The sequence below is a fragment of the Anastrepha obliqua genome, chromosome 3, assembly GCF_027943255.1.
Source record: "Anastrepha obliqua isolate idAnaObli1 chromosome 3, idAnaObli1_1.0, whole genome shotgun sequence".
Classification (NCBI taxonomy): Eukaryota; Metazoa; Arthropoda; class Insecta; order Diptera; family Tephritidae; genus Anastrepha; species Anastrepha obliqua.
In genome coordinates, this window is record NC_072894.1 from 128,426,640 (window position 1) to 128,452,419 (window position 25,780).

The window sequence follows — 25,780 nt, forward strand, 5'->3', positions numbered from 1 at the left end:
CCTTTCCGTGTTAAAACCATTGAACCCAAATTAAAACATCAAATGCGTGTATGTAGTAAGGACGCACAATAACGCTCATCCCCATCATTAACACTAAACTTAAATACTTAATTTTTTGTCATATTTTTGTTTCATTTGCAGGCATCCGGCAACACCATACTGTTGTCATTCCAATCTTCTTCTTATTCGCGTTTAAAATTGGAAAATGATTGCATGTACAAATGAATTTGCATTTAATTTTAATAAAAGCAATTCGAATATAAGCATAAAAATCAGTAAAAACACGCGTGTGAGTGTATATTTGGTGAATTTAAGAGAAGTGTTAAAAAATATATGTATAGTGTAATGTGCCAAATTATAGTGAAGTTCCCGAGGGCATTTTGAAGGCAAATAATTATGAAATTATTATTTCCCGAATAATTTGCAGTTACAAAGAGTGTTCCTTAACACCTCACTAACATCTCCACCAAGTTTCATTAATAAAAACATTATAGTTTGCCAAAAATTGCCCAATATACATTGTTCTAAATTCCAGGCACATTTTTTGTCAATGACAATTACCAAAACAAAAAAAAAACACGATTCTTTCATTAAGTTTTAAAAATAGTTTGTGAGAGATAAAGTATTAGTTTTTTCGGAAAAAATCTGGCATCCTTCACAGTGGATTGTAAGTTTATTTACGGTATGGGTACTCGTGAATCTGTCCATATAGATTTCGTGAATCTCGTGAATCTATCCATATAAATATAATTTTGCTAACCAGAGACAGAACTTCGCAAAATAAAGTAGAAATTTCAGTGAGCAATTTGTGTTTTAACAGTTAAAAGCTTAAACATTAATAAAGTATCAATACCAATATCGACAGACAATAAATTAAAGTGAGAAATATGGGTAAAAAGAATAGTAAGTTATTTTTTTTACATTTATACTTTCGTGTTTTTGATGTTGCGAAATACGTTGTAAATTTTCCTGCTGCATATTGCAGAAAATAAAACAGGTGGAGGACAAAGCAGCGGTGAACCTGCACCAACTGGACCTACGCCACCACAGGGACAGCAGCGGCAACCACCGCAGCATGGAAGTAAGTCGCAAGTAAAAAGTGGCGAAATTTCTTAGATAGGCATGTTCATCAGTATTATATTTGTGGATATTCAGGTACCTTCGTGTTTGATATACGTATGTAGATAACAAAAGGGAAGTCCAACTTAAAGTTGATACTTGTGTAAGGCGTACACAAGAATTATAGAACACAATCTCATCGTAGGTGTAAATACTCAAATACATGGGGGATTCACCCAATTGTAAAATTGTTTGAAGTCAAATGACGTGGATTTTTACCAAATCATATACATGTGCACACATACGTATATACTGTATGAAGTCAAATGGCGTGGATATTTTTTAAATTTTATTTTTAATACTCGGAATATTTTATGTCTTACTTGTTTACTAGTTCAAACAATTAATCCAAGTTAAGAAAATGGAAAGGTTTTTACAAACATTTTGCAACAAAAAAGCGTTGACCACTTATCAAATATTGTAAACAATCTTTAGTACGTTCATATGTGTATGGCAGATCACTTGCAAAATTAACCATCAGCTGTCAAGACTGTTTTGCAGATGAAGAGCTCCAGCTTCCCCGTGAGACCCTCGTAACACTGGCACAATTACGTTCTGGATATTGTAGCGGGTTATCCAGAATTGTCCCCGACATACCAAACATATGTCCGCCATGTGAAGGCACCCCGCACGACACTAACCACCTTTTCAGATGCCCCACTCATCTAAAACCCCTCTCCCTCTGGACCCTACCTGGGCCAACATTTAGATGAGCCAGACGAAGATAACCGGTGATATACTCTACTCTGACGGGTCTTCATTACTGCTACAACAAAAACTGTTTTGAAAAGTTGTCTTTCATAGAAATTGGTTAGGTCGAATATTTTAGTGTTTTTGGTTTGCTTGATTATTATTAACGATATGAAGAAAACAAGAAGAAGGAATAGCTAAATTGATTGCGGTATTGGTTGCTAGTAATAAACAGTTAGAGGAAATCTGTAAACGACGTCTACTGGATTGCATAAAATTATGCCATCAATACGCATGCGATATTCATTATTACATTTTATAAGTAACTAGCTTATACCCGTGGGTTTCACCCCACATTTCTATCAAAAAGTATGCAATGTAAATAAAACAACTTTAACTTTTTTAAGTCAGTTTAGGTATTATTTAAAACGATCGGATATACGACATTTTTTGTTATATTATTTTGAGTATAAATAAAAAGGTTTTTCGGTGCGCCAACTCTGGAGCAGGCTACATATAATTGGCCATGGGTAAAACATGAGTTGGTTAGATTGACTCCTGCTACAGCTAATGATTGTCCCTGAGCTTTATTTATGGACATTGCGAAAGCCAGTCTAATAGCAAATTGGAGGCGTTTAAAATTGAAAGGTATATCCGTCGGTATCATTGGAATTCTTGGTATGAAAACTTTGTGGGTTTTAAAATTTCCTGATAAAACCATAGCTTCTATAACGTTCGGTAAAAGTTTCGTGATGATTAGCCTTGTGCCATTGCATAAACGTGGAGGATCCAAATTACGCAGCATAATTATCATGGCCCCCTTATTAAGCATCAGTCGATATGCAGTATGAAAAATCCCATTTGTATAGGAGGTGTCACGTCCCATTTCTAGCTATCACCAGTTTTCATGCAGGTGTTAGGTATTAACCTTATATAATCTCCTACCAAATTTCAGTTGTCTAGCCCAAATACTTCCGGAGATATGGACAATGAAAAATTGCATTTATATGGGAGGTGCCAAGCCCCCTTTTTCGTTTTTCTCAGTTTTCTTGAAGGTGTTAGGGATTAACCTCATATAACCCCTTCCCAAATTTCATTGGTCTAGCCTAAATACTTCCAGAGATATGGACTATAAAAAATTCCCGTTGTATGGGAGGTGCCACACCCCGTTTTTCATTATACGCGGTTTTTCTGGATGTGGTAAGGATTAATGTCATATAACCCCTTACCAAATTTCAGTAGTCTAACGTAAATACTTCCAGAAATATGGACTGTTAAAAATTCCATTTGTATGGGAGGTGCCACGCCCCCTATATATATCAAAATATTTTTTAACCCATGACCATCCCGGTAAGGTATCCAGTTCGTGTTCCAAATTTGGTTACGATCGGTTTATGCGTTTACGACGCAAGTCGATCTATAGATACATACATAATTTGAATTTTATATACATACATATCGCTCATTTGCTGCAACGTCGTCATAACTCAAAAATCGTAAAATTTTAGTTAACATCACTAATGTATCGGAAATAATATGTTTGATCAACTGACAAAGTGTTATATCCGAAGTTTTAACATTTCACGCAGCATCGCGATAGATGCCTTTCGCTCTAATTACATATCCTATTGCGTCGTATTTGCAACAACGTATTATCTCAGTTGTGCGTCGGCTTTTGTGTGGTTAACATCGTGAAGTTCTCTAGAAAAGTGTCATATTTCGTTTTGTGACAATATTAATAAAAGGTAAGTTCACTTTTATATCTCTTTCTCTATCATGTATATTGCATTATTTTAAGATATGACGTTGTGCATGTAAAAATTTGAGTGAATTCCTGTAGTGTTTTTGAGTGTTATGACGTTTTTGCAGAAAAAATAATTTTTATTTCAGTACTATTTTGTCTTGAAACACTATTACAAATAAGATGTATTAGTGAAGCAATAGTGTATTAAAGAACTATTCACTGTTATGACATTCTTGCACTAAATATTTTTTAAGTATAAATTATTTGCTATGAATCATTTCCATTTATGTCAGTATTGTTGTCATTTTCAGTCAAAAAATAATGGAAACTAATTCTCCATCCGCCAAAATGGTGGGAATGGCTTTAAAAAACCAGATGGAAAGGGTAAAGAATGCCAGATAAAAAGTACATGAACAGTGAATTTTGTTGAAATGAAATCAGACTCATTAAGCTCGAGCTCATTTTCTGAGGATGATGACGATTCCGTACGTGATACCACATAAATTCCACCCGATATTGTCAGTAAGAGTAACAGTCACTGCGAACCAAATTCAACATCAGACAGTTCTGAGGCTAACACAACCGGTGTCGAAACTCCGAAGATTTTAACTAGTCCACGAAAACGAATTTAAGGTGGCAAATAATATCATTAAAAAGAAAAACATGAAGGATATCACAATGACAAGAGCATTTTATACAAAACCTCAGATAGCGGAGCGCAAAAAAAGATCTGTTAGAATTGATTCAGAAAAATCACATTCTTAAGTATTATAGATATAGTATAGATTACGAGCAATTGTAATTCTTATTCAATTCATTTTTTTTATTTAAAATGAATATTATTTTTTACGTGAATTAATGTTTCTTTATTTTTGTACCTGAAGTAATATGTTAATTTTTATGTTACAATAAAATATGCAATGAATGCAATAAATTTTATTTAATATCCATATTTTTGTCTCTTATAATGTTTAGTAAGGTTCAAATATAATACAGTCACAAGTCAGAATTTGCAATAGATTTTCAGCTATAAAACTTTTTGTTATTTGCAGTAACGTCACAATTTTAATTATGTCAGCCCATAAAACCTATTTTTGCAGCAACAACGTCATAAGAAAAACTCGGAGTACTTTTGAAGCTACAGAAAAAAGTCCATTATACATTTCAACCTTTAATTTACATATACGTCTTAACCAGATGCTATTTCAGCAAATTTAACCATAATCTTCTTTTCATATACAATTTTAATATATATTAAACAATTTAAAAACTGAAAAATGGGTCTCCTGTAAAATCACAATTTTTGAGTTATGACGACGTTGCAGCAAATGAGCGATATGTATATAGATAAGAGGGCAAAGCTTTTATTGATACACGCTTATTCTATAATACGAATGCATCATAATTAGTAATATTTAACAAAAAATTTATTAGAATTATGTCTACAAGCCTGTTTTCTTTGCCGACGCCCATTTTATTAAGTTTACGTTTCTCTTTACATTCGTAAAAATAATTATCGGTAACACAGGGTTGTATTTGAAAAAGTCTGATAATAATGTAGGATTATTTTATAATCTCAGATTTTTGGAGAAAAATTTTGTATGGGTAATCTCACTTTTTAATCACGGATTGGGAGTTAAGCACGAAAAAGTAGATAATCTATTTACAGTGACTCAATAAAGAAATCGGGTATACATAGCATGCAGTTTCAAATTCAAAATTTTTGTAAGAAATGCAAGTTAAATATTTTTATTTTTCTATTTGGTATTCACGGCCGCCGTAGCCGAGTGGTTTGGTGCGTGACTACCATTCGCAATTCACAGAGAGAACGTCGGTTCGAATCTCGGTGAACACCAAAATTAAGAAAAACATTTTTCTAATAGCGGTCGCCCCTCGGCAGGCAATGGCAAACCTCCGAGTGTATTTCTGCCATGAAAAAGCTCCTCATATTATAAAAATATCTGCCCTTCGGAGTCGGCTTAAAACTGTAGGTCCCTCCAATTGTGGAACAACACCAAGACGCACACCATAAATAGGAGGAGGAGCTCGGCCAAACACCCAAAAAGAGTGTACAATTACATATATATATTATATTCAAATAGAATTTTAAAAATAGTAATAATAATTTACAAATCTATTGCCTCCTTGATATAAAAAATTATCATGCAGCATTCTCAAAATTGGTGTCAAAAAATAAGTCGGACATCTGGCATTATTGCGATTAGTTGACACTTTAAAACGGGGAATCCTACAATTAATTTTCTCTCGGTAGAACAATGCAAAGAAAGAACCAAACGTAATAAATTAAAGTAAAATTTGAGTCGTGTTTTGTTGAATAAAAGTCCAAATTATAAACATGCAGCGTGGACAAAGTTCAATTCAAGTCAGAAATTTAATTATTAGTCATCTTAAAAGGGTAAAACCGTTCGGAAATGCGTAGAAATAGTGAATAGAGAGATTAACATATTTAGGTCAGATGGACAATGGATGTAGGAAAGACCTAATGAAGTTTTGCTGAAAAAAAACTTACGTCCGACAGTTAAACATGGGGGTGGGTTGTATGTCCGCTGCTGGTACTGGAAATTTGTGCCTCATTAAGTGCAATATGAACCGCAAACAATACCTAATAATTATGAAAGAAAATTTGGTCCCATTTGCTGAAAAGAAAAAGGAATTAAGTACAATTTCCAGTACCATCAAGTCAACGATACCAAGCATAAGGCACTTAATGTCCGTCTATGACTCATGTACAACTGCCCTAAAGTACTTGAAACACCTTCACAATCTCCAGACATCAATGTAATTGAACATCTGTGGGCTTCTTTGTAAAACCGACTGAAAAAGAATGTTATTAGAAACAAGAAAGACCTAGAAGATGCTATAAAGAAGAGTGGAGGGAAATAGATCCTTTAACATGGAAGAAGCTGGTCGAATCTTGCCGGCTAAATATTATAATAAATACAATATAGTGTTTTTCTCAAATAATATTCGCCTAACTCTACTTTATATAAATGTCTAAGTTCTTTTTTGGCATGTATTTTGATAAGTTTATATATTTGTATTTTCTATGTACTAATTAGTTGAAGTTTGTATATGTTTTTTGTAGTTTTGAAAAACACACTTGAAGAACGAAAATAAATGTGGCACATAAACGGATTAGATTTGCATTTTAATATATATTTTTGATTTTAAACCATATCACTTGGGTGTCCGAGTTCTTTATTGAGCCACTGTATATGTGTACGTATTATTACCAAAATTTACTTATTACCAGATAAGTGATACAGTCGATTCGAAAAAATTATGTACGTACATTGTTTCTGTTATGTTCTCCAAGTGTGTATTTGTGAGACTATGTAGTTAACCACTTATCCACCAATGGTACTTAAACGTACCATTACATTTATTTGCTTATAAAATCTCTAGGAAAAGTATTTGTAATATTTTTATATAATGTATTATATCGAATGAAATCATTTTTTAGAGACTGGCAGTTCCAGTACCAAATGATCCCATTGAGAGGTTCATCTTTGTTGTAACGACACTTTTCAAAATATTATTTTCTTATTTTTTTCTTAACCGAACCCAACGGTTTTCCAGTTATTTTAATTTTGTGAAAATGGTTCACTGCTGGTCTTAGGTTAGACGCACGTTTAGTTGCATATAACTTTGCTTCATATTTATTTATTAAAGGACGATAGAAAAGAAGTTGAAATGCAAAAACATTTCTTATTTAATTATACGTTAAATATAATATTCAAATGATTATACATATTTAACAAAATTGTGTTTTTCAAACATTTTCTTAAAGCTAATCAAAATAAGGCGAGTTTTTCTTGGTCATTAGAATAGACGCACTTTGGCTTTTTAATTTTTATAAGAAAAGTATTTGGATTTTAACTTAAATTACTATTTGATTTATTTGAAATAAAAAATAATAATAATTTCAGTAATGAGTACTGTCTCCTTTGTTAGTAATAACTTCATAAATCCGGTCCTTCATAGAATGATACAAGGAATCTAAGTAGTTCAAGGAACTCTCGCTCCAAGCACGTTTAATATCTGCAGTTAATGCTTCCTTATCTTCGTATTGCTTTCCTCCTTCGTATATCTTCCGTGTTAGCCAGCCCCAAACATTTTCAATTACGTTAAGATCTGGAGAATACGGTGGCCAGGTCATGATATTAACGTTTTGACTCGAAATAAAAGATTTTACTACTCGAGAGTTATGAATAGGAGCATTGTTTTGTTGAAAAATCCAAGGAATTGGTCCAAAGAGATCCTTTAATTTTGGAAATACGGACTCCAACAATGTTTTGAAGCGATCGCCGTTCATCTTTTGATCGATAAAAATCAAGTCAATTGTTCCATAAAAGTTAGCACCCCACACCATTATTCCCCCTTCTCGGCTATGGTGGCGACTTAAATATAGCTCATCTTTCCGCAAATCGTGATAATAATATTGAAATCCATCAGGGCCATCTAAATTAAAACGTATTTCATCAGTAAATACAACTGAACGCCAATCATTTAGTCGAGTGTCAGATTGGACAGTCCACGTCATGTATTCTTTCGCGAATTGAAGCCGGTTTTCTTTGCGTATTGCATTCAAAGGGGGGTTTTTCTTGATTTTTAGACGCTTCAGGTGTTCTGCATTTCTGATCGTACGCTGAACAGTTGATAGGCTTGCTTTTACTCCAGCCAATTCCTTGATCTTAGCAGCAGATTTAGTCGAATTCGAAGCAATTCTAACAATTTGGCGTACTGCTTGTTTTGATAGTGCCTTTTTGAAGTTATTTCCATATGCCTCTGGATCCTTCAAATATCTGTCAACAGTTCTGGAGCTGCGATTCATTTGTTTGGCAATGTTCCGATTGGACAGTCCTTGGGAGTGAAGAAAGTCTACTTTTTGACGTTCCAATAAGCTCATAACAGCAGCTTTTCCCATTTTTTTTCTTCAAATGTAGCTCGAAAACCCTTTATTTGTTTATTTTTGATATTTTTTCAATACGAAAGTTTACACTTGTCCACGCAATACGAAGAAATTTAAGCTGCGTCTAATTCAATGATCAACCGAAAACTCGTGTGATTGCCATAGAAATTTCTATAATCTCCGAATGTACAGTTATTTTTTCGCAAATCAACCAGCTGTCAGCATTTTTTTTTTTCGAACAAGATTCGCGCTTTGATAAGAAAAGCATTTTGGACAATTAGAACAAGCATGATAATAAATAATTGATTTTGTTTAAAAAAAACGATGGTGCGTCTAACCTAAGACCAGCAGTGTATATTGTCAGAAATTTTTTTCTGAATTAATTAAAGTGAATTTATAGAAGGTGACTTAAGTAAGGCAAAACTCGCATTTACGTGTATTTGGTTTTTGCAATTTAGTGGCTGGATTGTAAAAATTTCAATGAGAACAAGGCAAAAACAAAGAGGCAGGACTCTTTGGCATTCAAACCACCAAATCGCAAAAAACAAATCAGCTGCTATACCGAAGTCACCCTGTGTAGATTCCCCTTGTACATACATATATATATATATAATATATAACATATATATATATATATAATATATAACATATATATATATATAATATATAACATAATAGGTATATGAATAAGTTCGTGCGGTTTTTTTCGAAATTTGAATTTCGGATCATTCCCATGGCTTTTAAACGTTTGGAAATGGTTGATTGATCAACTCCCAAAGTTTTTGCAACCTCTTCTTGCGTTTGAGCCGGATCTTGATCGAGCAATTCCTCCAATTCGGTATCCATGAACTTTGGCGGCGCGGCCAAAATCACCACTTTTAAAGCGTGCAAACCACTTCTGGCACGTTCGCTCAGCTAGAGCATGCTCACCATAAACTTCCACCAAGATACGATGACTTTCGGCTGCTTTTTTCTTCATTTTCAAGAAGAATTCCCCGCAAAAACACATTATTTGGCACGAAATTCGACATTTTCAAGTGTGGTAAAAATATTGTTGTTTACGCTTCAAATAAAAAACTTATACTGACGTTTGTGCCTTACGACAGTAGCTCTCCAATGAATGTTTGGAAATGTGGATCGATGGAATAATAATCAAGTTACGCCATCTGTTGTAAAACCGCACGAACTTATCCATAGACCATATATATATAATATATAACATATATATATATATATATTTATAACATATACACATGCCCCACAAAGTCTGCGTTCACCCTACAATAACTTTTTAGTGAACGAAACACACAACCTGATTTTATAATTTTTATAAATTTGTATGTATTTATACGTTTAAGTTTCAAAAACAAAACTAAATTTCAAGATTCCTCACATAAGTTTTTAGATAACGGTGAATAATGGCTGTAACAGGTAAATAAAGCGACCATAAAGTCTGCGTTCAGTCTTAAAGTCTAATACAAAAACATGATATCGTCCCCTTAGTATTAAAATAGCCTATACATTTTTTGATGTTTTGAGAAAATGAATTTCAAACTTTTTGTCGAAAGTAGCCCTCACTCAGATCTCGTTATGTCTGTAAATATTTATTATTTTTTGACTGACGTTTTGACCCACTTTGTGGAACTAGAATTTGCGAAAATTTTGACCACATATAAAATCGACGATGGAGAATCCAAAAATTCAATAAAAAAATAATAGCCTATGAGCACATAGGCTATTGTTATATTAAGGGGACGATATGCTATACGCAAAAATTAAATCTAATATTTAGTTGGATATCCACGTTGCTTCAGAACTTCACTCAGCCTATTTGTCATTGAACTTACTATTGGGAGGTTGAATTAGTTTTAAAGGTTTTTTTCGAAGATTTGGGGCTTTATTGTGAAAAAACGGTACAAAATATTTTATTCGAAGTATTGGCCATCTCTAGCTACAACTTTCGCCATCTTTCGGGCAATTTCCGGATGCCGTTTCTCCAAAATTCTGGCCGCTGCTTGGCTATCCATGACTCAACCCATATTTTGGTAGCCTCGTACGAGGAGAACCGCTGGTCCGCCAAATCGAGACTCATATGCCGGAACAAATGATAATCGGAGGGATCTATGTCTGGACTATACGGCGGGTGGGGTAACACTTCCCAGCCAAGCGTTCCAAGGTATTTTTTGACAGGTTGAGCAACATGCGGCCGAGCGTTGTCATGTTGCAAAATAACCTTGTCGTGCCTTTTTACCGTTTCCGGCAGTTTTTCTTTCAATGCCCGGCTTAAACGCATCAATTGCAGTCGGTAACGATCCCCCGTGATTGTTTCGCCCGGTTGGAGCAGCTCAAAATATACGACGCCGACCTGATCCCACCAAATGCAGAGCATGATTTTCTTGCCGTGAATATTCTGCTTGGCCGTCGACGTTGATGCGTGGCCGGGCAAACCCCATGATTTTTTGCGTTTTGGGTTATCGTAGTGGATCCATTTTTCGTCGCCAGTCACCACCCGATGCAAAAAACCCTTCCGATTTTGTCGCTCGATCAGCAATTCGCACGTAAAAAATCGCCGTTCGACGTCGCGCAGCTTCAACTCGTACGGGACCCAATGTCCTTGCTTTTGGATCATTCCCATCGCTTTTAGACGCTTGCAAACGGTTGATTTATCAACGCCCAATGATTCAGCAAGCTCTTCTTGGGTTTGGCACGAGTCCTCGTTTACCAATTCCCCCAATTCCGCGTCCTCGAACTTTTTGGGCTGGCCAAGACGCTCCTTGTCTTCGGTGTGAAAATCACCACTTTTGAATCGTCGAAACCAGTACTCACATGTTGAAATCGACGGAGTATGGTCTGGGTAGGCCTCCTGCAGCAATTCATGGGCTTGGGCTGTATTTTTTTTTTCAAATTGAAGCAGAAAAGCAAAGCTTCCCGCAAATTGCGTTTCGACGTCACGAAAGTTGACATACTCGGAGCACGAAAACACTGCTTTGTTTATACTTCAGCGAAATGACAGATACTGATAAACAAAGCCTAGGGATGAGGCTTCGTCATGAATATATATTCATTATTACCAACGCGATAAAGTGATAAATAGCGCCATCTGTGTGTCACCTTTAAAACTAATTCAACCTCCCAATAGTTTCTCTGTTTCCTCTGCTGTTATCTTCCTCCATTCTGCCTGCATGACACTCGGCAAAAGCTCTTTACTAGTAATCACTTGCTGACGAATTCTTTTTTCCAATAGATCCCACAGAAGCTCGATGGGGTTAAGATCTGGGGACTGTGGCGGTGTTTTAAGCTGTTTTGGGGCGTTGTACAAAAGCCAAAGCTTAACGATCTCGGCTGTGTGCTTCGGGTCGTTATCTTGTTGAACCCAAAATGTTCTTGATAAACCGAGATTTTCTGCACTTTGCTTTAAATTCCAGTTTAGTATGTTCAAGTATCCCCATTTATCCATCGTCGAATCAATAAATTCTAACTGACCCCGCCATAACCCCGCCACCTCCGTGCTTAACCGTGCCAACAAGATTTTGCTTTTCAAGAGCAGTTCCAGGTTTTCGCCAAACAATTTGACGGCCTTTTATACCGAATATGCAAAATTTTCTTTCGTCTGAAGATATTACTTTTTTCCAGAACTCGGGAGGCTTATTTATGTACTCATTAGCAAACTGAATGCGTTTACGTCTGTTCACAAGAGAAATGAAAGGCTTACTGCGGGCGGTATCCAGCTTGACGTAGAACTTTTCCTGACCTGGGCTTAGATGTAAAAATTCCAGTTTGCCGAAAATTTTATACAACTCGCTGAATAGAGGAATACGTTCTCCCAATAGATTTGCCAATATTTCGGAAACTTTTTCCGCCTTTCCACATTTTTATAATTATTTTCATCTCAGAAACCCGTATTTCTTTTCCCTTTCCTTCCATGTTCTTTAATTATCTCCAGTTATAAATAAAATGTTCAAGTAAGCTTTGTTAACATTCAGTCGAAGTAATGCGCAATCAAAAATTAATATAAACAATGAGAAATATCTTAAAATTAACGGTATCATTAAAATAAACAGGCTGAACGCACATTTTTTGGTGTCACATTTACATGCTGCTGAAATTATTTTCCCGTTATCTAAAAAGTGAAGTGTGAATCTTGCTTTTTTTTTTGCCCTTAAAAGCTGGAAATGTAGTGAATAACAAAATTGTAAAGATTTCTATTTAATCATAATATTCTGTTTTGTTTTTAATAAATTTAAGAAGGCTATTCGGGTGAACGCAGATTTTGTGAGGCAAGTGTATATATATATTTATATATATAATTGGTGCGAACATCCTTTTTTGGGTGTTTGGCCGAGCTCGTCGTCCTATTTGTGGTGTGATGTTGCTCAACAAATGAAGGGACTTACAGTTTCAAGCCGACTCCGAACGGCATATATTTTTATGAGGAGTTTTTTCATGGCAGAAATACACTCGGGGGCTTGCCATTGCCTGCCGAAGGGGCGACCGCTATTAGAAAAAAGTTTTCTTAATTTTGGTGTTTCACCGAGATTCGAACCTACGTTCTCTCTATGAATTCCGAATGGTCACGCACCAACTCATTCGGCTACGGCGGCCGCCATAGCATATTTTGTCCCTTGTACATACATACATATGTGCTTTAAAATAAAACAATTGACAATTTGAACGCTTAGACAAGTTTATTTTTTACTTACGCAGTGCCAACTAGTAGTGGATCCGCTTCAGCACAACAATCACAGCAATCGCAAAGACAACAAGAGCAACGACCAAAGCAGCAGGAGCAATTAAGTGGTCAACAACACCCACAGCAGCAGAAGCAAGCACAGGGTCAACAACAACCTCAGGGACAAAAACAACAACAGAAGCAAGCACGGGGTCAACAACAACCACAGGGACAACAACAACAAGAACAGCAAAAGCAAGCAAGGGGTCAACAACAACAGTACGAGCAGCAGGAGCAAACATGGCGTAAACAACCACAGGGACAACAACAACAAGAACAACCACAACCACAGGGACAGCAACAACAACGGAAGCAAGCACGGGGACAACAACAGCCGCACCAACAACAACAACCACAGCTGCAGGAGCAAGCACGGGGTCAACAACAACCACAACAGCAGAAGCAAGCACAGGAACAACAACCACAACATCAGAAGCAAGCATGGGGTCAACAACAACCACAACAGCAGAAACAAGCATGGGGTCAACAACAACCACAACAGCAGGAGCAACCACAGCAACGGAAGCAAGCACGGGGTCAACAACAACCACAACAGCAGAAGCAAGCAAGGGGTCAACAACAACCACAACAGCAGAAACAAGCATGGGGTCAACAACAACCACAACAGCAAAAGCAACCACAGGAACAACAACAACCACAACATCAGAAGCAAGCATGGGGTCAACAGCAACCACAACAGCAGACGCAAGCATGGGGTCAACAACAACCACAACAGCAGACGCAAGCATGGGGTCAACAACAACCACAACAGCAGAAGCAAGCATGGGGTCAACAACAGCCGCCACAACAACGTAAGTCACGAAGGGCAAATACGACTTAAATACTCCCAATGTATGTATGTATTTACGAGTATATTCAAAGTTTATGCATTCATACTTCGTACCTTATTTTTATTACAGTAGGTCAATGGTAGAGATTAGATTATCAAATGTTTTTTTAAGTAAAATTGAGGTTGCAATGATGGTTATACAGGGTGGTCCATATAGTTATTTTTGTTAGTCATATATTATGTTGACAGTTCCAGCTCTTTCCCACTGGAAATTTTGACAGAAAGTCAGTATTATTTCTATTTTGGACTTTGGAGCAGTTCGAAACGGACAACGATTTTGTTCGAAAAGTTATCTGTTCTAACGAAGTGCATTTTCATCTCGACAATTATTTTAACAAGCAAAACTGGGGATTTGGGAATCGGAAAATCTGTACATGATCGTGGAGAAGCCAATGCATCCTCAGAGAGTGACAATTTGGTGGGGATTCTAGGGCGATGACATCATTGGCCCATTTTCCTTTGTAAATGCTGCTGGAAACACCGTTTTAGTCAACGGTGTGCACCGCTGAGGCATGATAAACGATTTTTTGTGGCCGGAAACTGTCATTTATTTATTTATATTTTTTTTTTGTTAAACTTTAAACCAGTATATGTACCACCCTGATTAAATTAATAGTCCGTTATAATAAAACACATTTAATAAGAACCTTTAATAACTTATCTTATAATGAATCTGATTTTCCTCTTGTCACGCCCAACCGCAAATCATAGAAGAATTTAAACAACAGCCCAGTAGCTCATCCTATACACAATCTTCTGGAGCTGTCCCGAAACAGGCAGGCGAACAACCTTCACCGCAGAGACAGACTCCTATTCAAACAGCATCGCAAACTGCATCATCACGATCATCGCGTACAAGCCTTTCCCAGTCTTCTTCATCAACTTCTATTACATCATCTACGTCCCAAAAAAGCATACAACCCGGCACTTTGGGCATAAAAGGTGAAGTTGAAGCTAATTATTTGGTTTTGAATTTAGGCAAAATGCCTGATATAGCATACCATTATGACGTTACTATTACACCGGATCGCCCTAAGAAATTTTTCCGAAGTGCTTTCAAACAGTTCATAAACACTCATCTGCCTGGTCAAACCGTCGCTTTTGATGGCGTTAAGAGTTGTTACATGGTAGAAAGGTTACCAAATCCAGTTTATGAAGGCGATGTTAAGGTAAGTACATAATAATTGGTGTATATATCCATTGACGTTATAATTTTTTCCCATCCCATTTCAATCGCAGATAGCAGATTCCGGTTCGAGGCAAATACAATTTAGAGTTTCTATTAAACTCACAGACAATCCCGAAGTTGAGCTGCGATCGTTAAAAACGTAGGCCCGATAAACATTCTGTGGCGCTTTTTACAAATGTATATATTTTAACAAAATTCAATGTTCTATTGCAGTTACCATAATGAGCGTGTGTTTGACAAACCAATGCGTGCCCTACAATGTATTGAGGTTGTTTTAGCAAATGATTGCCACAACAAAGGTATACGAGCGGGTCGCTCCTTCTTTACGCCACCTAATAAAACAATGGACCTCGATGAGGGCTACGAGTTATACACAGGACTTTACCAAGCTGCTATATTGGGTGAACAGCCTTATTTAAATGTAGATATTTCACATAAGTCATTTCCTATGCCGTATGATTTGATTACTTATTTGGAGAGTGTATTGAATTGTAATAGACAATCCAATTTAGACCCAAGGAACTTGCAAAGACTATCTAAGCACTTGAAAAATTTGAAAGTGGTTTATAACCCACCTCCTAGTTTTGGTGCTGGTCCACGCTCTTATAAAGTAAACGATATCAGTAGAGAACCCGCTGCCACTTTGTCATTTACCACTGACAATGGAGAAAAGTTTACCGTTCAAAAATACTTCCAAAGCCGTGGTTATAATTTGAGATACCCTAATTTAAACTGCGTAGTGGCGGGATCAACAATAAGGCCGAATTATTTGCCGATGGAATTATGTAGCATTGAAGCAGGACAAGCCATCAGGGTGCGTATAAATTTCACATTTTTCATAATAATAAAGATATAAATAGAAGATATTTTATCCAATGTGTCAATCCATATAAACTGAAGAGTCGCTCATTCGTTGTTCTTCTAATAGAATATTTTATACTACAGCAAAAAATAAAATAATTTGTATGTATATAATCTGATTTTCTTATACTATTTACAAACTCCAATTCAAAGAGAAAAGATGGAAGCAGGCAAGTTCAAAAGATGATTCGATTCGCAGCAACATCGACAGATGAACGTAAACGAAAAATTATGCAAAAGCTCGAGTATTTTAATATTAATGCGGATCGCCTCGTACAAGCCTTCGGTATTAGCGTCGGCGAACAATTTATAAAGGTACCAATGAGGTTGCTGAAAGCACCAGCAATTGAATATCACTCGAGCAAATACGTAGAGCCTCGTAATGGCTCGTGGCGCAATTTACCGTTTTTGGAAACCGGAGCAGCTTTCAAAAAAAGTGGTCATAAATGGGCTATCATATATACTCCATCCAGATTTTTGAAATATCCAACTTTAATGGATTTGGCAAACATGGTAAGTTACGCCCCTATATACTTTGTAGCTACCTACACATATGGCAATTTAAAGAGGAAAATGCAAGTTTCTTTAACTTAAGGGGTAACACCACTCTACACGCGTAAAATGAACACGATTTTTAAAGAATTTTTTTTGTATATTATAGAAAGAAAGGGAAAACAATCACTCTGATTTGGGAAGTTATTACTTATATACTAAAATACAAAACTACAAAGTTTGATCGAAAAATTTTACAAAATGGCGGTATTGGAGACATTTTTGTAATGTGGTTTCTCTTGAAGGAGCTCCGCGGCACGCAGCACAGAGGGTGCAAATTTTAATCTGGAACAAGGAAATTTATTTTTTCTTAATCTAGATAAGAATAGCTAGAGAAACACGTAGGGGATTTAAAAAATATATATTTTTGTGGAATTAGCAAGCATTTGAAGAAAAAAACTCTATTTTGGACTAAAAAAACGGCACTTAAATAATTATAACAATCGTTTAAATTAATCTATCGAAAATCCCCTACGCTCTTCTCTTAAGAAGGTTATTATACAGACGTAGTGAAAAACCTGATTAAAAATATTTAAAATTGTTTGAGTTATGCTGCGTGCTAATTTCAGAAAACGTGTTTTGAGAAAAACGCGTTTAAAGTTTGGAAATTTGGAGAAATCGTTAGGTAGCAGTCACTAACGCTTGGTTAAAAGCTTAAAATATTTATGAAATAAACTTCGGTAAGGTATAAAACTTTTTGTTCTGTATTTTAAAAGGTTCAAAGAATTTTTTAAGCTTATAAAAAAAAATCAATTTTTTGAAATTTCTACAGTGGTGTTACCCCTTAATAATAACAGATATACAATTGTATGTAGCTTTTATTTCATAGATTTATATAGCAAATATAGATAATTCAAGAGTCTTTTAAAACTTAAACTAGCGACAATAGAACAAAAACGAAATATTCAAGTGGTTATTAAAATAGATACGAAATAGAAATAGATACGATACAAAGATAAGTTAACGATTTTATTAAAAATGCTCTTTAAAATAGCGAAGTTTAATCAATAACCACTGACTCTTTGTATTCAATTTGGCATGGAATTGATAATGCTACAGCAGGTTTCTGTGGGAGTTGAGTACCATAATTCCTTAATTTTTAATAAATAAATAAATACTTCTTATTTTTGAATATTGGCTTCGCGATCCGCTTCTTTAAATCTCCAGAAAGGTTTTCAATGTGGTTTGAGTCGGGTGACTGATTTGGCCAATCCGCAACTTACACATTATTTTGTAAAAATCTGGCATATTCTCCTCAGCAAATGGTAGCATCACTTCTTGAAGTATGTCCTAGTAAATATATTTGTCCATTTTATTGATTATGAGGTGAATAGGTCATACCAAGAGAAGCATCCCCGATGCCACTTGTAAAAAAACGAAATTTCAATAGATTTACATTTTCCGAGCAGCACAAAGAAATCGATCGATAAATTCAGCGTGCCTAGTTTAATGGCCATATTTGTACGTACATAAAGTACTTTTTATTATAAACTCGTAAATTCTACAAAAAATTCAATAATCTGAAAATGCAATTAAGGACGTTCGTTATTTGCCCAAGTTTAAAATGATATTTGTGATTTTTGACGGAAATATACCATGTACACATAAATAGCATTTAAAACAAACACTTAGCATAATAAAAAGACAGTTTTGAGTTAAAACTTATATATTTCAGTATATGGCTCTCTATGGAGCCATTGCCTCACTACTTTGGCGTGTGCTTCGCAACGCTGTTCTGCATAAATGTCCAGCTTAATGCTTTGTCAAGAAAGCTTGCCATAGACCATGAGATTTTCGCGCCAGCGTGTGTACACGTCTTTTGTGTAGGCCTGGGATTAAGCTCTTGGCTCTTCGGACAGCGTACAGCGTACCTGTCGGTCTAAACAACGTCTTCCCAAAATTGGAAAAGTTCATCTTTGTGGCCTTTTGCAAACATAAGACGAGATTTAATGTGTCTTTCAAAAGAGATTGGTTTTTTTTCTGCTAATATGATCAAAAGTCTGAGTTTTGTTGAGACCACCTCAACGATTTATTCGGGTATTATAGGCATTTCTGACGTAAAAGGATCTGCTTTGCTCTTGCACACTTAGCTCAGTCAGCACTAACATCAGTTTTGCTTTCCCTTGTGTTTCTTGCCGTTTTTTTTTTTTTGTTTAAGCAAGACTACAAGACATAGCTTCACGCCTATTTTCTTTACCTATTTATACCATTTATTGGAAAACAAAACATTATTTTTGCTTTTTCCTTGTTGTTGTAGCAGCAATTTTGTTGTGTGCAATTTTTACCATGTCGCATTTTAACAAAATATCAATCATTTTAGAATTATTTTGAAAAATAAAAATGTGCTGTTTATGTGTTGGACACTCCGTCATAACACCCGGTCTAGATTCAACCAATCCTGTTGGTCTGGCAAATGCCGGGCAACTCTTAACGAGATGGCGAAATATTTCGCATCCATTTGATATGGGTGCTAGGGAATTGTAAGGCAGACAAATAAGCGAGAGAAGGCAGTACCAATCGCCACCCTCTTGCTATGGAGATTGTAGGTATACCTCTCTCAACCTACAAACTGCCAACACGAGATGGGTTGATAGTCTGACATGTAATGCTACAAAAAGGCGCCAGACACTCAAAAGTGCATTTAATCGGTCAAGGAAAAACGTCTCTATGTTAGTTGCTTTAATCACAGGCTACTGTCGCCTATGTCGGCCTCGAAGACTGATTATACTTCAATTCGACTATTGCAGAAGCTGCCAGAATGAGGAGGAGGAAGAAAGCATGTCGCTAGGTTTATATACTTGGGCACATCGTTCTTTAATGATACTTATGACCTTAGGGATAGGGGATGATCAGCCAGGTCAATGGGTTTGCACTTAAAACAAAATGATTTAACGAAAGGTACCAGGTTAACTGCCACTTCTATTTAACTACCTACCGGTGTCGGTATCAGTATTACGCTTAATTAAAGTTGGGCGTAAAAAGTTTAATTAAAACCAACCAACCATAATTTTTTGTTTTTCATAACATAACACTTCGTTCAATAATGTGTGTGACTAATTAATTAAAACACATTTTTTGCCAAAATTCGTTTTTATTCATCAATATAGTCCCCTTTTAGGGAGATACAATCATTCCAACGCTTTTCCTATCTTTCGATACCGCCTTTGTAAAACGATTTTTCTTTGCCTTCAAAATAGGCCTCAGTTTCGGCGATTACTTCATCATTTTTTCAACGTTTTCCGGAATAACAGCGTCATTTGGCCTTCCAGTAGATAGAATGTCATCGGTGTCTGTACGACCACGTTTGAATTCGGCATACCAATAACAAATGATGGAGCAGAGTCCGAATAATGTTTTTCAAGCCATTCCTGGCATTGAACAGTATTTTTTTCAATAAAAAACAATGATAAATCAGCACACGGAATTGCTTTTTCATTTTTTTTTTAAACTCAAAAGTAGCGTCACTTAAAGCAATGTAACTTGTAAACAAATGGTCGGATTAACATATGATTTTGACAGTAAGCCTAAAAAGGTTGCCAACTTTCGAAAAAAATATTGATTTAGCACTAGTGCCACCATCTATGTCGTCCCCTTAGTATTAAAATAGCCTATAAATTTTTTGATGTTTTGAGAAAATGAATTTCAAACTTTTTGTCGAAGTAGCTCTCACTCAAATCTCGTTATGTCTGTGAATATTTATTATTTTTTGACTGACGTTTTGACCCACTTTGTGGAACTAGAATTTGACAAAATTTTGACCACATATAAGGTTGTCAAAAAAGTCTTGCGGTATTTCCGCAAGCTTGTCTTTGCAAGCGCGTAGTTCTAGTTGTATTCGTCGCATCGGTTCACGCTAGAGCTTTTTGGAAAGCTCTTTTCACGTGCTAACACGTGTTTGATTAATTGTTGTTTGCTTTTAGTCGTTCGTGAGTTATAGCGTCGCAAACATGGAGCAAAATAAAGAGAAAATACGGCATATTTTACAGTACTACTACGATAAAGGCAAAAATGCATCTCATGCTGCCAATAAAATTTGTGCAGTTTATGGACCCAATACAGTTTCCATTTCCACCGCACAACGATGGTTTCAACGTTTTCGTTCTGGTGCAGAGGTGATCGAAGATGCGCCACGGTCCGGAAGGCCTGTCGTCAAAAATTGCGATAAAATCGCTGAATTGATCGAAAGAGACCGGCATAGTAGCAGCCGTAGCATCGGGCAAGAGCTGGGCATGAGTCATCAAACCGTTATAAACCATTTGAAGAAGCTTGGATTCAAAAAGAAGCTCGATGTATGGGTGCCACACGACTTGACGTAAAAAAACATTTTTGCGCGTATGGATGCATGCGAATCGCTTCTGAATCGCAACAAAATCGACCCGTTTTTAAGGCGGATGGTGACTGGCGATGAAAAGTGGGTCACTTACGACAACGTGAAGCGCAAGCGGTCGTGGTCGAAAAGCGGTGAAGCTGCCCAGACGGTGGCCAAGCCTGGATTGACGGCCAGGAAGGTTCTTCTGTGTGTTTGGTGGGATTGGCAGGGAATTATCCACTATGAGCTGCTCCCCTGTGGCCAAACGCTCAATTCGGACCTGTACTGCCAATAACTGGACCGCTTGAATGCAGCACTCATGCAGAAGAGGCCATCTTTGATCAACAGAGGCCGAATTGACTTCCATCAGGACAACGCCAGGCCACACACATCTTTGGTGACGCGCCAGATGCTCCGGGAGCTCGGATGGGAGGTTCTTTTGCATTTGTTCTTACCACCTATTTCTGTCCATGGCGAACGAGCTTGGTAGTCGGAAGTTGTCCACAAGAGAGTCCTGTGAAAATTGGCTCTCCGAGTTTTTTGACAATAGGGAAGCGAGCTTCTATAAGAGGGGCTTTATGAAGTTGGCATCTCGTTGGGAACTCGTCATCGAACAAAACGGCGCATATTTGATTTAAATCGCATTATAATAACCAATTTTATGAATAATTGAAAATTCAATAAAAATACCGCAAGACTTTTTTGACAACCTTATATAAAATCGACGATGGAGAATCCAAAAATTCAATAAAAAAATAATAGCCTATGAGCACATAGGCTATTGTTATACTAAGAGGACGATGTGTCAGTCACACACATTATTGAACGAAGTTAAGAGTCCATGACAAAGACAATATTAGTTTAAAATTTGTGCTATTTATGTATCCATAGCTGTACTACGACCTTTTACTCTTTTAACTGACTGCTTTTGTATTTCAATTTGAACACAAAATCACTTTATTTTCAGCTAAATATCATCGAGATATTTTTAAGTTAGTGGCAGTTTAACAGATAACTACTAATAATGTTACGAAATGTTGAAGAACATCAATAGATCCAACACATTTTTCGAAAACATAGACGTGCAGTTTTATCCAAATTTTATTTCTCATTTACGATTTTACAATTAGCAGCTTAGTGATTATGTTTAAGGATTCAGATATAACTTGTTTTTTAATTGATATTGCAGTTATATAATGGAGCCAAACGAATGGGAATAAACTTGGATGCCCAAAAGGACATAAAAGAAACAGGAAATATTGTTGCAACTTTAGAAGAATATAAAAGAAATGATTACGATTTGGTTATAGTTGTAATTCCCGGCTTTGGCACCTCGTATGCTGATATTAAACAGAAAGCCGAACTAGTTTGTGGTCTTCTAACTCAATGTATCAAAGAGCAGACTTTAAATCGTGGTGTGAACGATATGTTGATCTCGAATTTGCTGCTAAAAGTAAATTCAAAACTAAATGGATCCAATCACAAAATATCGGCTAATCATCACGTTGTACTTGACCACGTAATGTTTATGGGCGCTGATGTCACTCATCCATCACCCGACCAAAATAACATACCAAGTGTCGTCGGTGTGGCAGCCTCGCACGATCTAAATGGCTCTGTTTACAACATGCAATACCGTTTACAGGAGCCAGCAAAAGAAGAGATCGTTGACATGCGAACCATTGCTTATCACCATCTAAGAGTATATTTTCAAAAACAGAAATGTTATCCTAAGAATATTATATATTATCGCGACGGTGTATCAGACGGACAGTTCCAAAAGGTGGAGATGCTAGAACTTGGTGCTATACGGGCCGTATGCAAAGAGGTGAGTGTATTAGAAATAAAATATTTACGGTAGATCTAAATGTGTTGAAAACTATTTGTCATTTGTATGCTAAAACAATCTTTTCGACATATTTCAGTTGCGTATTACACCTAAAATAACTTGCATAATCGTGGTGAAGCGCCATCATACTCGCTTTTTCCCTACAAAGCCGACTGGGGATAAATGGAATAATGTTCTACCTGGGACGGTAGTTGATCAGAAAATCGTACACCCAAACGAGACACAGTTCTTTATGGTAAGCCACCAGTCCATTCAAGGTACAGCAAAACCTACACGTTACAATGTGATTGTGGATGATGCCAAAATGTCTATGGACGATTTGCAAAAGATGACCAACAACTTGTGTTACATGTTTCCTCGTTGTAATCGCGCAGTTTCTTATCCGGCACCAGCATACCTAGCCCATTTAGTTGCAGCACGTGGTCGTGTTTATATTGACGGGTAATTCGTAAATCATAGTTTTTCTATCCGCTGATTCCTGTTACCAGTCACTAGCAATTAATCATTCTAAATTACAGACCACCACTACGGCGAGCACTACCTGAGGAATACAAAAAGCGCTTGATCAATGAGAGGTTTATGAATACCACGCCGATGTTCTTTGTTTAAATGAGAAATGAAATTACGGATTCTCATTCAGATACATAAAATAATCCGATATACATAGCTTATGATTATTGTTTATATATAGGGTTTTTCAGTAAGAGCGCTTCAACTTTTGAACTTTTTTTGAATAAAACACAAACGGTTTGACTTTTTTAACTATTTTTTTTTTTTATTATCGAGTTTGAACATATACATTTAAGTATGAAATTCGATTTCTTTTGCATGACCACCGCGTGCACGTTTTACGAAGTCCAATCGTTGAACCCAATTTTCGACCACTCTTTTGCATAAATCGGCCGAAATTCCAGCAATTTGCGTTCAATATTGGCTCTAAGCTCACAAATCGCCGCCGGTTTGTTACTGTTGACCAATGACTTCACATAACCCCAAAACGGGACGGCTTGTTAAATGGACCGTAAAATGGCCGTAATGCTCTTAAAGTAGCAGCAACAGAACGATTATTTTCATAAAAATTTTGCACGATTTGCAATCGTTGCTCAAGTGTGTAGCGTTCCATGATGAAATGTATACTAATGAAGTTTACAAATGACAAGCGAAAAATAAAAAATATTGCGTCGTTCGCCCTCCCTATCGGAAAAAAGTTGAAGCGCACCTATTGAACAACCCTATATATTAGGCCGGGTCGATTTGTGGGGAGGCAAAAAAATCGCCCATTGCTCTGTGAAAATCATATTCTAGGGATCAAAATAAGAAACTTTGCCGAAGGAACCATACCTCTAAAACGAATTCTGATGTCCCCCAATTTGGGTCGAACTTTTTAGTTTCTTTTCTCATGTAAAGGCCAAAAATGGTGATATTTTGAAATGATTGTATGGGGGACCCCCAGGGGAGTTCCAGGGGGTGTGCCACTGGCATGGGTGGATCGGCCGTCCAAAGTTAGTGGGGGTCGGTCATACATTTGGACTCGATTGGAGCACTCTAAATGGGTCAAAGTGGGATTTTTCGTTCGACCCAAATTGGGGGGCATCAGAATTCGTTTTAGAGGTATGGTTCCTTCGGCAAAGTTTCTTATTTTGATCCGTAGAATACGATTTTCACAGAGCAGTGAGCGAATTTTAAATCGACCCGCCCTAATATATATATATATATGGGAAATTCTACAAAATAGTGTTTGAGCACCAAATTTTCATTTAGTTCAATAGTTTTCCCCAAATAACCGATGCTTTTTTGCAAAAAAAAAACTTATTTTATAGTCCAACACACTTGGTTTCAGACGGGCTTAATTTTTCGAAAGAAATAATATTCAACTCCAAATAGCGCTTTCTACCAATTTGGCCTTTTCACCTTCCATCTAATTGGGCAGTAAAAATTGAACAGGCCACTATCTTTACGTTTATCTAAATTTTCATAAACCACGGAAATGCTGCTATCGCAGCCCGAATAGAGCCCCTATATGCTCATAATATTAGGGCCTCAAATTCCCTGTTCTCAATTATAAAGGGTCTTTCAAAAGACGCGACTAGTTGCTGTTTTAAAATAAAATACGTAAATTTTAGATTCTTTCAGGTTTCACTATTTTTATTTAAAATACGGCTCCTAACAATTATATGTGAAAAATTACACAATTTGAATGTCTACCTTGAGCACGTCTTCAAGTAAAATGCCCCAAACAGTCGATTCATGAATGCCAAATTGTTGAGATATCGATACTGAAGATTGTTCAGCAACACTTTGTACCTCAGCAGCAATATTCTCAACAGAACATCCAGTTTTAGTTAGTCCTTTTCCTATCCGAAAGAGAACCAGTTTCTTGAAATTTGTTCACCAAATTTGGATTGTCTACGCATTCGGATTTTTCACCAAAAAATGACGAATTTTGATGTCGTTCTTAAAGATCGACCATTTTCATAACAAGTTTTAATAATTTGAATGCGTTGTTCGATCACCTAAAATTGAACATCTGTCTACTTGAAATGTATAAAAAACGTTCCGCATTTTCGCTACTGGCATCTGGGCGTCACTTTTGAAATACCCTTTAGTTAAGTAATTGGCCAAAAAAGTTAATAATTGAAAAAAAAAAAAAACTATTATTGAAAATAACAATTTTAACAATAAATTTTTGCACTCAGTTATATTTTTTCTATTTGGCAATAACAAGACCTTGATAAAACTAATTCAATCTTTGTATTATTACGTATTTGCATTATTCACACGTATAAAGCGCCTGTGCTTATTTGTTTTATTTCCAAAGTACGTAATAAATTTACCAAGTGCTGTATTTGCATGTTTTGTTCGATTTTAACGGAAGGATAACCGCTGGTGTATGATCTAATTTGTTGAACGGCAAGTATAGCAAAATATACTTCAGTCAAATAAAAAAATATCTGG

At 36.3% G+C, this 25,780-nt stretch overlaps 1 protein-coding gene across 3 annotated transcripts; it reads left to right on the top strand.

The window, feature by feature from the left end:
* The first annotated feature begins 722 nt into the window (after positions 1-722).
* Positions 723-25,670, top strand: LOC129242989 (protein argonaute-2). 3 transcript variants are annotated; one of them, XM_054879989.1, is made up of 10 exons: positions 723-903; positions 986-1,081; positions 13,191-14,027; positions 14,777-15,234; positions 15,305-15,393; positions 15,468-16,068; positions 16,269-16,628; positions 22,166-22,804; positions 22,902-23,266; positions 23,344-25,670. In XM_054879989.1, exons 1-10 carry the CDS (start codon positions 888-890, stop codon positions 23,432-23,434), a joined length of 3,552 nt encoding a protein of 1,183 aa, XP_054735964.1. In that variant the 5' UTR covers positions 723-887; the 3' UTR covers positions 23,435-25,670. The 3 variants fall into 3 exon arrangements, with proteins under 3 accessions (XP_054735964.1, XP_054735965.1, XP_054735966.1); XM_054879990.1 differs by having other exon boundaries at positions 13,218-14,027; XM_054879991.1 differs by lacking the exon at positions 986-1,081.
* Positions 25,671-25,780: the final 110 nt, after the last annotated feature.

Coding starts and splice junctions, on each gene's coding strand:
- LOC129242989 (XM_054879989.1), top strand. Junction 1,082..13,190: donor GCAACCACCGCAGCATGGAA/GTAAGTCGCAAG, acceptor TTACTTACGCAG/TGCCAACTAGTAGTGGATCC. Junction 14,028..14,776: donor ACAACAGCCGCCACAACAAC/GTAAGTCACGAA, acceptor CGCAAATCATAG/AAGAATTTAAACAACAGCCC.